The following is a 15,643-nucleotide window of genomic DNA, read 5'->3' as shown; positions in this document are numbered from 1 at the left end:
AACATGCAATATCATTGAAGGGGGGAAAAAGGAGATAAAATATGACGGACTGCTGTAAAAGTCAACTATGAACGCTCATGTTTGCGGTAGCCAGATATTGAAAATCTGTTTAATTCTGTTAAAAGGATTCATGTGCTGCCCGGTGTTTTTACTTGCTCTCTACACTGCAGATGATCTGAAAACATAGACAAACACGTAAGCTGCTCAGTGAGTTCAGCAATCCCTATCGAGATATCTTGCTTAAATCAAAGTGTCATTCAGTCGGTCTGTGTTCCTTCACCAGCCTTCTTCAAACCTTCAGTGATGAACTGTAATAAATCCAAACACGAATCACGACTCTATTTGCGATTGAGGTGGCTGAATAAATGCAGTTACGCAACCTCTGTGTGGCAATTCAAAGCCTTTTTGCTGATGTTTTAACAGAAAAACAATGCCATTTGGAGCTAACGACTGACTATAAATAAGGCAAGTGTTTCTGTTGGAGAGATTCACTCCCTTTTTGCTTTGTAATAATTTATTAGACAGAACGGTTTAACAGAGAGTAAACTAATGAAGATGGAGAGTGAGAGCCAAGACGCTCGGTTGCTGGCGTTCTCCTCGCTTTCAAAATAAAAGTCCTACTTTTAACACATCAGGGAAGCAGAAAATACATCTGCATCCAGCTAAACTCATTACTTCTTCTCCTATTACTTCACATTCGAGATCAAGCATTCAGAAACTGCCGTTTTTAAATTTGCCCTTGACAAAAATATTGCACCATCTGGGCACCCATTCAAACCAATTTTGGGCTGCACTAATCCTAATCCGGGACACTGTCCACAAAAAAGGACGGTAATTCAAACGGGATTCAGCAGTTTTATGTTTGTAGCTACATTGGAATAATTTCTGCTCCAAAATCCATGAAAAGATCTGTAAATGAATTATGATGTAAAAAAAATAAGTGTTTATTTATCACGATTAATCTGTACATTTCTGCATTATACCAGCCACCAAGTGCTTTAAATATAGTCATCGGCCACTAATCTGTATGCAAATCAATATTCCCGTGATACTGAGGACTCACCTGTTCCCTTCTAACAAACAATGTTAAAACCTCAGAAATATTCAGGTTTATGATTATCAGCAACATTACATATAGTTTGAATGTCCTCAGTACAATAACGCAATTACAGATCAACATCAACACTGATGGTCAAAAAGCACTGGTTTAATTAACTCAAGACATTCAGGACGTGATGAAGCATACCTTGAAGATTTTGTTGATTTGATCAATCTCGGATTTGCCAGGGAATAAAGGTTTCTGCGTGAGCAGTTCTCCAAATATACAGCCGACCGACCACATGTCTACGGCTGTGGAGTATTCCTGTCAGGAGGAAACATGAGCGGCGTTTACACAAGCTGCAAAAGATCTGATCAGAACAGAGAGACCATCTCAACAACCTCAACTCCAATAGTGATGTTATATACCGGAGATTAAATCACAGCATTAAAAACAGCAACAGAGGTTAAAGGTGTAAAAATACCATTTATTAGAACTTCATTACAAAACATTCCAGTACAAAAACAATACATTTGACATTTACTATAAAATATTCACATATATAAAATATATATCATTATGTCTGCAGTAATTCTTCATGGGGACGGACAGTCACACATTTTGCTGTTCTATGGTTATAGCAACTTCTGATTGCAAAATATATAGCAAATCTCAAAAACCTGATTGTTTATATCGTCTCAAAATGCAAACTGTATTACTGCACAGCTCTAATTGTGTCTATAAGGCATGAAGATCTTAAAGAGCACCTATCATGGCATTTAAAATATGTTCCAAATATTGTTTTAGAAGTCCCCAACAACAGTTTTGCATGCATGCAATGACAAAAAAGACTTTAGTTTTCTTATAATATGCATTTATTTTTACCTGTTTTGACAGCGATTCTCAAATGATTTCTTTAGTGATTCACTTTTCAAAACCCCGCCTTTACGTGACGCTAATCTGCGGTGATTGGTCCGATGACCCAGTCAGTTGTGATTGGTTTAGTCTGTGCAGATATTTTCGGAAACGGAACGCCCATCAAAGTCTTATAATGACAGTAATTTGTTAATATGTGTCAGGAGTTATAAATATGAAAACCGCGTCGGTACCGTTTGATTGTAATATGAGCCTCAGCTGATCTCATTCATAAAAAAAACTCCTCTATTCTCCTCACGAAGACTCGCGACAAATCAACATCCCTCAGGGCTTTTAGTTCAAAAGTGTGCAGATGAGGAGACATATTGATAGATTCTCATATGTCTGTGTCAAATTTCTAAACAAAGGAGTATTTTTTATTCAATACTTCCTCAAAATGCGCAGATATAGCCTAATCATGAGCGATTGAGTCTCTTATGTGTTGTTTTCAATTCATCCTGGCAGCCGGAGGGCGCTCTGTGCACATGTAGTCCATGTACAGACAGACGAAGAAGAACCATGTGCCATAATAGAAGTCCATAATAAAAGCTTCCTGAGATCGTGAAACATACATTTGACGACTAATAAACACTCAATCGCGACGATGTATGGTTTGTCTTCAAGCCACTTAGTCTTCAAATGCTCATCCTTGGGCAGATGAAAAAAGTTTGCTTTTGAGTCGCACTTCAGAACACAGCGTCTCGTGGCCATGATGTTTTCTAGTTTTCACTGGCGTCTTGGAGCGCAATAAGTGGGCGTATCGTATTCAAATAACTTGACAAGTTGACGTCATCTAGTCAGAGAAAAAGCTTCGGTCTTCTAACGATTCTTAAAAATGACTCAGAGTCGACTCTTACTTTTGAAAGAAAAAAACTATATATACGGTGCACTGTCATATTTCAAACTATGCAGGATGTTTTTGGTCACTTAGATCTATGTTACACACTACATGAAAGGTACATTTCAAAATTCCATGATAGGTGCTCTTTAAGATATTATGCGTTTTGCCAGGAAAATCAAAAGGATGTGGCGTTTGCACTCCCAAGAGCCTCTACTCCGTTCAGTGACACATGAAACAAATGCTTATACAATGTTCAATGCCATTCTGTACTCTTATGTCAATGTGTCATGCATTCAAACAATAGTCTCACATAGCCAGACCTATATAGTCTATAGGCAGGGCTCCAGACTGCGACCAAATTATTGCATTTTGCGCCATTTTTTCCTGCCGGTGCGACTAAATTTTGTTAGATGTCGCATTGGTGCCCAAATGCGACGATATGATGATATGGGAAACATCAAGCGGCAAACAAAACGAAAGTAAAATGAAACTGCGCTTCTCGTTTGAGCTGCGAGCAATAACAGACAGCGCAGCTCAGAACAGATTTGATCTTGATCACACAACGCAGTTACTACACATTGCGGGGCGATCCAGTGAGAAGCATTCAAATTCAGCGCAGATGTCAGATCAAACGTCGCTGACGTGGTAACCAGGAGAAACAAGTCTTTTCAGTCCATAAATCACCAAGGATTTAATGCAGCAATGCCGACTGTAATCATGGTATTGTGGCAGAAATAGTCTTAAGTTTTTTATATTATTCATCTCAGGGTTTGTCAAACCTTTTGAGAGTGAAATTCAAGCACTTGCTTTGTTTTGAAATCGTCATCACTATGTAAGTCGTTATTTAGGGTTTTTTTGCGCACAAAAACTATTGTCGCTGATTCATAAAGTTATTTTGGAACCACTGTAGTGAGATGGACTTTGTAACGACGTCTTTAGTACCTTTTTAAGGGTCTTGAGAGTGAACGGTGCCATTGAGCCAATGGAGGCCTTTCAGAGCCATCAGATTTCAACTAAAATATCTTCATTTCTGTTCCGAAGATGAACGGAGGTCTGACGGGTGTCGAACGACATGAGGGTAAGTAATTAATGACAGAATTTCAATTTTTGGGTGAACTAACCCTTTAAAATTATTCTTTTTGGGGCAGAATAGGAATCATTCCTGCAGAAGTGTAGTGATGATGTCCACTAACCTTTGCCCCCAGCAGCAGGTCAGGTGACCGGTACCACAGCGTGACCACCACAGGTGTGTAGGGCTTGAGCGGAGAGCCGTACTCTCTTGCCAAACCAAAGTCTCCAATCTACAGAACACATTCATCTGCGTTAACATTCTAAATAACACATTAATATTAACGGCATTAATAGCACTGCGCAATTTATTATATATAGACAAGTGATAATGCGTAACGGGCAGGGCTGGGTATTGACAAAAATCAATATTGGTTCATCAAAATGAGAATCAACTAAAATCGAGAAAAAAATATTTTAGCCCAGCCATGGTAACAGTTTCCTGGTGAGGTCACTGACCTTTAAAATGCCTTTGTGGCTCAGCAGCAGGTTGGAGGTCTTCAGGTCCCGATGAAGGATCCAGTTGTCGTGGAGATGACGGACACCTCTCAACAGCTGGATCATCAGTGTTTTGACCTCACCTCAACACGAGACAAAAACACACACACAATGAACCTCCTCATCACGTCACTGCAACCTCATGAATGACTCATGAATGGTTAAGGTCATACCGGGCAGGAAGGGCTGTTTCATGGTCTCCATGAGACTCTTCAGATCATGCTCAACATAATTCATCACAATGTAGATTTTATCCATATTGCTGCCCACGACGATCTCCTACAAGAGAAGCACATGTGGGAGAGATTCAGAAACACTGAGCTTTTCATGGACAACCACCACTAAAAATCTGATTATTATAAACAATCAGACCGCCTCGATCGAGTTAAATGCATTTGATTTTCTACGTTTTTCTTACCCGGACAGTGACGATGTTGGGATGTTGTGCCTTCAGGATGGTGTTGATCTCTCGGAGGGAGGTGATGGGAAAGCCCTCCTTCTCTTTCTCCATCTTCAGTCGTTTCAGAGCCACAATTTCATCCGTCTTCTTGTCTTTGGCTCTGTAGACGACTCCGTAAGTGCCTTCCTCGATGCGGTTCAAACACTGGAACTCCTCCACGCTCCGACAGCCCTAAACCACAGACAGCAGCTCACACCTGTGCTTGAGTAACCACACACCTGTGTGTGTGAGAGAGTGTGTGTGTGTCAGTGAGAGTGTGTGCACGTGTGCGTGCGTTAGGGCTGTAGCGATACACTAATCTCACGATACGATACTCGATATTCAGCTCACGATACGATATATATCACGATATTCAGCCAACGATATGATTCGATATAATTCGATACACTTACATCATTTTCTGAAAGATTTAAAGGGGACAGAGTGAATTTGGTGACATCTTGTGAGTGTTTCATTTACTTGGATTGAATTAACTGAACTGAAAACTAAAATCATCAATTACACAATATATGTCTCTGACGGGACAGAAAGTCTACAGCTTGCAAATGCTGGACAAAATGAATCAAAGATGTGTTGAGAAAATGAGTTCCATTTATTGAAACAGTGCAAACTGTAGCTTACAAGCCTTTGAAAAGTAAATAAAGTGCAGTATTGGAATTAACAATGGAGTTTTAAAAATTGCAGCAAGTGGCCTGTTCTGAACAGTTTCTTTGACAGCTTTTTTAGCTTGACACTGACATTTGGTAGTATTTCTAGAGTATTTCACGTTTGTGTCACACAGCTTGCAAACCAACAGCGATGCTTTGTCTAAGTCAAGGGTCTCCAACCTTTTTTCATTTGAGAGCTACTTTTTAAAAAAGAAAGTCAAAGAGAGCTACTCGAGATATATAATACTTAAAACTCTTAAATAATGCATCATAATTCTCATATTAACAACTATCCAAACTGTTTTACAACTGAAAGAGTATAGTAGTAGTTCCAGTAGTCGGTACAATACCACTATTTTTTTTTTTACATAAATGTTTTATTATATATGATGATAATCATAAGTAAATAATACATAAACATGTAAAGGCTGCATGCTGTTTAAAAGTAAACATTGTTTATAAATGAAAGATCAAGTGAAAAATAAGCAACCATTAATAATTAAATAATTAGTATTATTTATTTCATAATTATTATTATTAGTAGAGACGTATTATTATCAGTGTTGGGGAAAGTTACTTTGAAAAGTAATGCATTACAATATTGCGTTACTCCCTTAAAAAGTAACTAATTGAGTTACTTAGTTACTTTTTAAGAAAAGTAATGCGTTACGTTACTTTTGCGTTACTTTTTCTCACCTGGGCAGGGCTTGTTTTTTTGTTTTGTTTTTTAATAGCAAAAAAAGTTATATTTTTGTGAAAATGTAAAGACCTCTTCATACCAAAATTGAAATAATAAGCCTCAGGCTGAGGTAAAGATGTGCTGCCATTCTGGATAATGGAAGAGTAGAACGCAGGAGCGAAAAATTTTTACCAATAAAAACAAAAAATCTAGTAATTTTTGCTCATGGTTTAACTGAATCATCGAAGGTAAGTAGCAAGACATTGGTCAATAAAGGTCGATTAAAAGTATAAAAATATTTGTTATATTTAACATTTATATATTTGAGGTTTGCATAGTATTCTGATTTTGCATTTGACTGATTTTATTAATTTTGAGGAGGACAGAATCTGTATTGTGCAAGTGAGATGAATAAATGCTCACATTTAGTCTAGAACTACAATAACACATTTACACACAATGCTTCTGCACTTACTCTCAATTTTTCTCAACATGAGGACAGGAGAGCTGTCAGTCAAATAAATGTGAAAATGTAACTTGAGTTAATTTTTTCAAAAAGTAACTCAGATATTTTGTTGTAAATTTGAAAAGTAATGCGTTACTTTACTAGTTACTTGAAAAAGTAATATTATTACGTAACTCAAGTTACTTGTAATGCGTTACCCCCAACACTGATTATTATTACATAGAGACGTAGCTAAATTTACTGTAGGCTACAATCTGTAGTCAATCTCTTCACGTTAAACCGAACTTTATTTTGACGGGTTGCCGTGATTACCAGTGTCTGTGTTCATGATGATATGACAGTGGGTGCGCGTCTCATTCAGCTCCCTAGTTCAGTCATGGATCAGATCAGGGCTCAGCCCATTGACTCATGTCCTGATCAGTGCCCTGACTACTGAACCAGGAGCTGAATGAGACGCAGCCAGTTTTCTCAAATGAAACGCTAAATTCTCATGAAGTGACGGTTTATGCCTTCATGTCGGCAGAGACTACAAGAGCGAGTGCGCGCGGCGCTCGTCATCCACACAGACGCAGAACATGCAGGAGTAATATTTAAATAGTATTTTGCAGTTTATTATTTACAGACACTAGTATATATTCGGCTTCAGCCTGGAGCCCTGCGCTTAAATTAACACGGAAGCGACTGAACGCAGCTGCTATGGTGAGCTATTTTTAGAACAGATCCGCGGGCAACTCGTGTGGTCCTTGCGGGCGACTCATGTTGTTGACCCCTGAGTCTAAGTCGTCGCTTTCCTTCTTCTTTTTAAACCCAAAGTGCTCCCACACATCTGCTTTTAAGCATGAAGGCGCTGGATTTATATTCGCCGCCATTTTTTTGAATCTCCTCGTTCTGACTCCGTAAACAAGAAGAGATAGACGTCGGCGTCTGTGTAAAGTTAGTAGTATGGGTAACTTGCTCTACAGCGGTACTAGCGGCCGGCTGACCAAATCGCTCTTCCTGCAACGTAAATGGGGGTAAACACGGGGATTTGAATGGGACTAATGTATCGATACTCGCGGCTTAAAAATCGATACTTTCTTGGGAGAAAAAATATCGATTTATATCGCAGAATCGATAAAATTGCCCAGCCCTAGCGTGCGTAAGTGTGTGCGTGTGTGTGTGAGAGAGTGAGTGTGTGTGTGTGTGGAGTGAGTGAACAAGTATGTGTGAGTGCACGAGTGTGTGTGTCAGTGTGTGTGCGTAAGTGAGTGTAAATTAGCGTATGTGAGAGTGTGTGTCAATGTGAGTGTGAGCATGTGTGAGTGAGTGAGTGAGTGAGTGTGTGTCTGAGTGTGAAGGTGTGTGTGAATGAGTGTATGTGAGGGTGTGTGTGTGTCTGTGCGTGAGTGTGTGGGAGTGCGTACGAGTGTGTGAATGAGTGTATGTGAGAGTGTGTCAGCGTGTGCGTGCGTGAGTGAGTGCGTGTGTGTGTGTGTGTGTGTGTGAGAGCGTGTGGGAGTGTGAGAGTAAGAGTGTGTGTGTGCATGAGTACCTGTAAAGCGGGCAGGTATTTGGGCAGCTCTTTCTTCAGCTCTACTGGTGAGATGGGAGGGGATTCGGGGACGTAGTTGTCTTCTGGAGTGGCTGAATGAGAGGGAGACTGTGGTGTGACGTCACCCATCTCCTCACCTTCCTCTGCCTCCTCTTCCTCAACGCTCGCCTCAGAGTCGTGATCAAACCGTGACTCTGGAACTGTCACAAAAAACACAACTTTCACATTTTTAATCAATAAACTCCCAAGACTTTTGAGGCAAATATTCACGATATTACGTTCCATGAAGCATCTATGCATACGTGTAAATTAAGAATAAAAATCTTAAATCAATCTTTAAATTTACCACAGCATATTTTTCTAGAGCTGTAATTACAAGAGTTTTCTCCATAAACCCTGCGCAGTACAATCATACTAATGTGAGAGATATTTGAAAATGCATAAATATGATCTCAATCCCATTAAATAAAAAATAAAAAAGTAATGCTCACTGGGAGGAATGTGCGTTCCATTCTCTCTGTCCTCTTCTTCCTCCTCTGACTGCTCTTCATCGCTCAGGACACCTGAGAAATACAGTCAACAGTCTTCCAAATCATACTGAAATGTACACAGTTTAATGTCTCAATGCACTCTGACATGAAAGCACAGAACATATAAACAACTGGATATAAGGAAGGAAGATATTACATAATAGCGGTTCATGTGCTCGACAGATACATGTGTGATTGGTTCTAATGCTCAACCCTCAAAAACAATGCATAAAAAGTGCATTGTGAGCACATATAAATGCCGCAGTCAACACTTCATATTTCACATTAAATCACAACAGATGTAACCGATTTAATTTTCTTCTTATCATGTTGAATTTATTTATTTCTGTTCATTTTGGTGGCATTTTTGCCCCAAGCAACGTTAATCTCCGACCCTGATCTGCACAGATAAACAAATATAAACACTTGAATGTAAAAAAGGAAGAATAGATTGATCTATGTTAATGACTAAATGCCCTATGTACCCTGTAAAGGCAGCACAGAAGCACTTCTGAAGTAATGAGGTGTCTTTAAACAATGTTTAATGCTGCTTAGAGGAGGCATAAACACATTTACACAGCTATTTTAATAGTATATGTTTATACAGTTCTGCATTATCATTTGTTTGTAATTTGTCATTTAAATCACTGTGAACATCTCTGTTGTGAAGTCCTCCTCAGGCAAAAGATCTATTGAATGTACAGTGTGTGTGTGTGTGTGTGTGTGTGTGTGTGTGTGTGTGTGTGTGTGTGTGTGTGTGTGTGTGTGTGTGTGTGTGTGTGTGTGTGTGTGTGTGTTTGTGTGTGTACAAACCTCCGCTGTGTTCTGGCCCTTCAGAGTCTGATCCTGACTCGCCCTCCTCATCTCCCTCACTCTGGCTGCTGGACTCTTCCTCATCATTCTCCTCACCTTCCTCGTCCTCATCCTCAGACCCAGAGCCAGAGCCTGACAAAAAACAAACAAACAATCAACCCACATCTAACACACTCAGAGAGAGCGAGAGCGAGATGTACCCAGTGAGGAGGACTCTGGTGTGCTGGTCTTCCTCTCACTGTCACTGATGTCCTGCAGATCAGACAGAAGATCTTTATCCTCCATCTTTCCCTCTCGCACTGCAAATATATAAAGAAACACGTTCATTCAGGCCGATTTAATGCTAGATTCCCGTTCACCAGGATACAGAATCACTGAAACAAGCATGTTCTGTAAAGCTGAAGAAAGACATGAACATCTTGGATGAGATGGGGGTGAGCAAATTATCAGGAAATGTTCATTTTGAAGCTTCCACAGATAAAGTGCTCAGAGTTCAGGATGTGAAGTGTGTGTGGTCGAGTGTAATGCAGTTGTATTGTGTGGAGTGTGACCTGCTCGCCGTAGTTCGCTGCTATCTGCTTTGGGCTCTCTCTGCAGGCGGACAGGACTGCGACTGCGGCTGCGGTGGCGCGAGCGGCCCTTATCGGTGAACTCCTCCGCAGGAGGCGGTCTGTGATGAAGCACGGGCCCTGAAAACACACACATGTGCTCGGTTAGTCCAGTGTGTGTAAAACCACAGCCCCGTTTCTCATATGGCATTCAGGTGATAAATCTGACCGGCACTCAATCATTACACCAGTATTAGCACTTTTTATTAAGTCCCCCGTAATCCCCCATCAACGCCTCTGAATCAGGCAGCACTCGTGTGTGTGTGAGTCTGGAGACAGCAGTGTGATCTCATGCTGTCGTACCGTCTCGGCGGGCGTCTCTGTCTTTGCGGCGCTCCTCCGCTCTCCTCTCTCTCTCCTTCAGCTCCCGCTGCTCCCTCTGCTCTTTCTGCTGCTGCTCCCGGAGCTTCCGATCTCGTTCCCGCTGGCGCTCCAGTTGCTCCAGACGATCCCTGCTGGTTCGCATAAACACAGACTGAAGTCAGGACCAGCTGTGCTCGTGTCATCCGGCTACAGACCAGAGACTCACATGTGCTTCACATCAAAAGCCTCTTTCACAGAGAGTCCGGAAAACACACCGATAATGTGTCGTTTGGTTTTGGTTCATCCACACTGCCAGGGATTTTCTGGAATCGGTGCGTGCGTTCGCACACATCATGTAAAGACACGTGACATCGATGGGACGTGTAATGTCTCCGCAGTGTCTAATGTTTGCTTATGATCTGAGATTTCTCTCTCTCTCTGATTCGATCATAAACTAGGGCATTGCGTGCCGTTCCACTGATCTGAACTTCAGCGGCATCACTACGACACACCCCTTACGGCATTGAGTGCGGCTTTTTTCGTTCTGGGACTGATCCCAGCAATGTCGATCTCAATGATCGATCCCAGGACGTGTTTGCGTTCACACAGAAGGCATTTTAGCAATTGTATGTCAATTTTCTAGGATAAACGCTCTGTGTGAAAGGGGCTAATGCACAACAGTCTGAGAGTGTATGAGTGTTTGACAGTGTTTTGTTTTTTAGAGTGTGTGTGTGTGTGTGTGTGTGTTTGTTTGTGATTATGTGTGAGTGAGTGAGCATGTGAGCGAGTGAGCGTTTGTGAGTGAGTGTGTGTGTAAGTGTGTGTGTGTGAGTGAGTGAGTGAGTGAGTGAGTGTGTGTTTGTGAGAGTGTGTGTTTGTTTTTAGAGTGTGCCTGTGTGTGTTTGTTTGTGATTGTGTGTGAGTGAGTGAGCGTGTGTGAGTGAGTGAGCGTGAGTGTAAGTGTGTGTGTGAGTGTTTGTGAGAGTGAGTGTGTGTTTGTGAGTGAGTGTTTGTGATTGTGATTGAGTGAGTGTGTGTTTGTGAAAGTGAGTGTGAGAGAGTGTGTTTGTGAGTGAGTGAGTGAGTGAGTGAGTGAGTGAGTGTTTGTTTTTTAGAGTGTGTGTGAGTGAGTGAGTGAGTGTGTGAGCGTTTGTGTGTGAGTGAGTAAGCGTGTGTGCAAGTATGTTTGTGAGTGAGTGTGTGTTTGTGAGTGTGTGTTTGTTTGTTTGTGAGAGTGAGTATGTGTTTGTGAGTGAGTGTGTTTGTGAGAGTGAGAGAGTGTGTGTTTGTGAGTAAGTGTGTGAGTGTTTGTGAGTGAGTGAGTGAGTGAGTGAGTGAGTGAGTGAGTGTGTGTGTGTGTGTGTGTGTGTGTGTGTGAGAGAGCGTTTGTGTGTGAGTGAGTAAGCGTGTGTGTAAGTGTGTTTGTGAGCGTGTGTGTGTGTGTGTGTGTGTGTGGTTGTGTGTGAGTGAGTGAGCTTCTGTGTAAGCGTTTGTGAGAGTGTGTGTGAGTTTTTGTGAGTGAGTGTGTGTTTGTGAGTGTATGTGTTTGTGAGTGTGTTTGTGAGTGAGTGTGAGTATTTGTAAGTGAGTGTGTTTGAGAGTGTGTGTGTTTGTGAGTGAGTGTTTGAGAGTGTGAGTGTGTGTTTGTTTTTGAGAGTGAGTGAGTGAGTTTGTGAGTGTGTTTGTGAGTGTGTGAGCGAGTGTGTGTGTTTGTGAGTATTTTTGAGTGAGTGTGTGTTTGGGAGTGTTTTGAGAGTGTGTTTGTGAGTATTTTTGAGACTGTGTGTTTGTGAGTGTTTTTGAGACTGTGTGTTTGTGATTAAGTTTTTGAGTGAGTGAGTGAGTGAGTGTGTGTGTGTGTGTGTGTGTGTGTGTGTGTGTGTGTGTGTGTGTGTGTGTGTGTGTGTGTGAGAGAGCGTTTGTGTGTGAGTGAGTAAGCGTGTGTGTAAGTGTGTTTGTGAGCGTGTGTGTGTGTGTGTGTGTGTGGTTGTGTGTGAGTGAGTGAGCTTCTGTGTAAGCGTTTGTGAGAGTGTGTGTGAGTTTTTGTGAGTGAGTGTGTGTTTGTGAGTGTATGTGTTTGTGAGTGTGTTTGTGAGTGAGTGTGAGTATTTGTAAGTGAGTGTGTTTGAGAGTGTGTGTGTTTGTGAGTGAGTGTTTGAGAGTGTGAGTGTGTGTTTGTTTTTGAGAGTGAGTGAGTGAGTTTGTGAGTGTGTTTGTGAGTGTGTGAGCGAGTGTGTGTGTTTGTGAGTATTTTTGAGTGAGTGTGTGTTTGGGAGTGTTTTGAGAGTGTGTTTGGGAGTATTTTTGAGACTGTGTGTTTGTGAGTGTTTTTGAGACTGTGTGTTTGTGATTAAGTTTTTGAGTGAGTGAGTGAGTGAGTGAGTGAGTGTGTGTGTGTGTGTGTGTGTGTGTGTGTGTGTGTGTGTGTGTGTGTGTGTGTGTGTGTGTGTGTGTGTGTGTGTGAGAGAGCGTTTGTGTGTGAGTGAGTAAGCGTGTGTGTAAGTGTGTTTGTGAGCGTGTGTGTGTGTGTGTGGTTGTGTGTGAGTGAGTGAGCTTCTGTGTAAGCGTTTGTGAGAGTGTGTGTGAGTTTTTGTGAGTGAGTGTGTGTTTGTGAGTGTATGTGTTTGTGAGTGTGTTTGTGAGTGAGTGTGAGTATTTGTAAGTGAGTGTGTTTGAGAGTGTGTGTGTTTGTGAGTGAGTGTTTGAGAGTGTGAGTGTGTGTTTGTTTTTGAGAGTGAGTGAGTGAGTTTGTGAGTGTGTTTGTGAGTGTGTGAGCGAGTGTGTGTGTTTGTGAGTATTTTTGAGTGAGTGTGTGTTTGGGAGTGTTTTGAGAGTGTGTTTGTGAGTATTTTTGAGACTGTGTGTTTGTGAGTGTTTTTGAGACTGTGTGTTTGTGATTAAGTTTTTGAGTGAGTGAGTGAGTGTGTGTGTGTGTGTGTGTGTGTGTGTGTGTGTGTGTGTGTGTGTGTGTGTGTGTGTGTGTGTGTGTGTGTGTGTGTGTGTGTGTGTGTGTGTGTGTGAATGTGTGAATGTGTTTGTGAGTGATGGCAATTTCAAAACACTGCTTCATGAAGTTTCGAATCAATTAGTTTGGAGCGCGTATCAAACTGCCAAAGTCACGTGATTTCAGTAAACGAGGCTTTGTTACGTCATAACTGTTTCAAAACACTTCGAAATGTCAATAGTTCACCGCTAGGGGGGCGATGATCTCCATGAACACATGAATCATGAGCAGTAACTGAGAACCACTGAACAAGTGTATGTGGGATTTACTGATCTCTGGTCAGTTTTATAAATGTGTAGACGTTTTAATTAGACATTAGTATAATTGTGAGAGTTGTGAGAGTGTTTGTGAGAGTGTATGAGAGTTTGTGAGTGTGTGTTGGACCTCTCTCTGCGGGAGTGAGCTCTGGCCTGATCCCTTCGTTTCTGACGCTCATAATCGCGTCTGGTTTTGTTGTCGTCCTGCCACTGTCTTTTCCTCCTCTCGTTTTCGCGCTCCTTCTCTTTGTCTTTTGTGCGCACGTGTTTCCCGACTGTAAACAAAATATATCACTTCATATGAAGAGTCCATCTACTATATTAACATTTAAATGTGTGCTGTTATGGTCTGACCTTCTTCAGCAGAATGGCTCCTGTGCCTCCTCTTGTCCTTCCTCTTCTCCTCCTTTCTGTGGTAGGATTTGTCTTTTCTGGCCATCTGCTGCGGGGGTTTGATGGCCAGAGACTCGTCCTCCTCTCCTCTGCACACACACACACACACACACACACACAGGACCCATTATTAATGTTCCCATAAACCTCTTTAAACCGTGTCACGTGCCGCTCACCTGTCTTCGGTCGAGTCTTCCCGCATATAGGGTGAATTCCTTATCGTTATTTCCATCTTATGGTCTCGTAGCTCTCCTTCCTCCGGAGTGTCCCGTTTGGATTCCCGATCATCCGTCTGTGGGACAAAACATGGCAGCAAAGTCACATGGGCAGTAAAGGATACCAACACATTCAAATATACTGTTTGCATGCTCATAATCAGTCATGTGCATATGAATTATCTCAGGGGTTTTCAAACCTTTCTCATCCTCACACACACGCGAGGGACCCATTTGAAAACCCCTGAACTATGACTCAGTCCTCGTGAGATGAAAGCGAGTGATTATGAACTGACGTTCTTTATTCGTTTAGGGTCGCTCTTCTCCTCCAGCTCTCGTCTGCGCTTCTTCTCTTGTAGGATCTCGTCTAACGTTTTAACTTTCCAGGTTTCCTTTTCGTCCCCCATCAGCTCCAAATCACCTCCACTGCAAACAACAGGAGAAACACACACGGTTCACCGGTGCATGACACGCTTTCACTCACACACACACACACACACACACACACACACACACACACACACACACAGGTTTGTTTTGCTATCTAAGTGAGGACATTCCATAGGCGTAATGGTTTTTATACTGTACACACTGTACATTCAATCCCCCTACACTTCCCCTACCCCTAAACCTACCCATCACAGGAAACATTCATATGAAATGTCCTCATATTTCATGTTTACTTCGTAATACCAGTGTAATACCCGTGTCATTATACAAATTTGTGTCCTCATAAAGCACAAACACACTCTCTCTCACACACACACAAACACACCAACGAACAGCTCAGCTCTCTCACACACACACACACACACACACACACACACACACACACACACACACACACACACACACACACACACACACACACACACACACACCTCAATCGATAAAGTTTGATATCACAATCTTAAAAATGACTTAAAGTGTCACGTGATCTCCATCTGAACTCCCTCGCCCACTGTTCTCTCGTTATTTCTGTCATTTTGTATCAGAAAATAGTTCTGGGAAGAATTTCATGTTATCAAGTTCAAAAGGGACCAGTGACTACGTTTTGGAAACGTAATAACCATAATATGAACAGTAATGATTCGGTGTAACTGCTGTTATTTGAGTGTTGAGCTGATCACGAGCGTTAGATTCACGTAAACTTCACGCGCGCAAGAGAGAGCTCTCGTGCACTACCGCAACACAAGTAGCAGCACGCGCAGACATCAATTAAGCCCTTCGGTAGCGCGCTTATAAACTGATATTAACACTGATGAATATTTTGAAATTTTTCTACTCACCTGTGATTTATTCGGCGCGTTTTCACAACACCGGAACAACAATTCACTTCCTCCGACTTCCGACCAGTTACTTCCAGGTCTAAAGGG

General features: G+C 41.7%; 2 protein-coding genes across 6 annotated transcripts in view; one reads left to right on the top strand and one right to left on the bottom strand.

Annotated features, from left to right (window-relative positions):
* Positions 1-15,641, bottom strand: part of cdk11b (cyclin dependent kinase 11B) — a 29,199-nt gene extending 13,558 nt beyond the window's left edge. Inside the window, exons 1-16 of one of the 5 annotated variants that reach the window (XM_079826754.1) lie at positions 15,557-15,641; positions 14,468-14,693; positions 14,229-14,344; positions 14,014-14,141; positions 13,787-13,934; positions 10,399-10,547; positions 10,039-10,176; positions 9,688-9,786; positions 9,488-9,619; positions 8,636-8,707; positions 8,145-8,344; positions 4,780-4,992; positions 4,535-4,640; positions 4,323-4,444; positions 3,989-4,096; positions 1,247-1,363 (exon numbers count right to left, since the gene is read on the bottom strand). In XM_079826754.1, the coding sequence (XP_079682880.1) occupies positions 1,247-1,363; positions 3,989-4,096; positions 4,323-4,444; positions 4,535-4,640; positions 4,780-4,992; positions 8,145-8,344; positions 8,636-8,707; positions 9,488-9,619; positions 9,688-9,786; positions 10,039-10,176; positions 10,399-10,547; positions 13,787-13,934; positions 14,014-14,141; positions 14,229-14,344; positions 14,468-14,476 (1,857 nt within the window). In that variant the 5' untranslated portion in view covers positions 14,477-14,693; positions 15,557-15,641. Of the gene's footprint in view, positions 1-1,246; positions 1,364-3,988; positions 4,097-4,322; positions 4,445-4,534; positions 4,641-4,779; positions 4,993-8,144; positions 8,345-8,635; positions 8,708-9,487; positions 9,620-9,687; positions 9,787-10,038; positions 10,177-10,398; positions 10,551-13,786; positions 13,935-14,013; positions 14,142-14,228; positions 14,345-14,467; positions 14,694-15,556 lie in introns of all 5 variants that reach the window. The other 4 variants (XM_079826750.1, XM_079826752.1, XM_079826751.1 and 1 more) reach the window with 4 other exon arrangements.
* The window catches only part of LOC307132267 (interleukin-17 receptor E), a 517,506-nt gene that overhangs the window by 134,591 nt on the left and 367,272 nt on the right, over positions 1-15,643 (top strand). The gene's annotated exons all lie outside the window — the stretch shown is intronic.

This window comes from Gobio gobio, assembly GCF_949357685.1.
Source record: "Gobio gobio genome assembly, chromosome: 10".
Taxonomy (NCBI): Eukaryota; Metazoa; Chordata; class Actinopteri; order Cypriniformes; family Gobionidae; genus Gobio; species Gobio gobio.
Note: the sequence above shows the minus strand (reverse complement) of the source record. Positions and strands in the feature narration are given on the sequence as shown.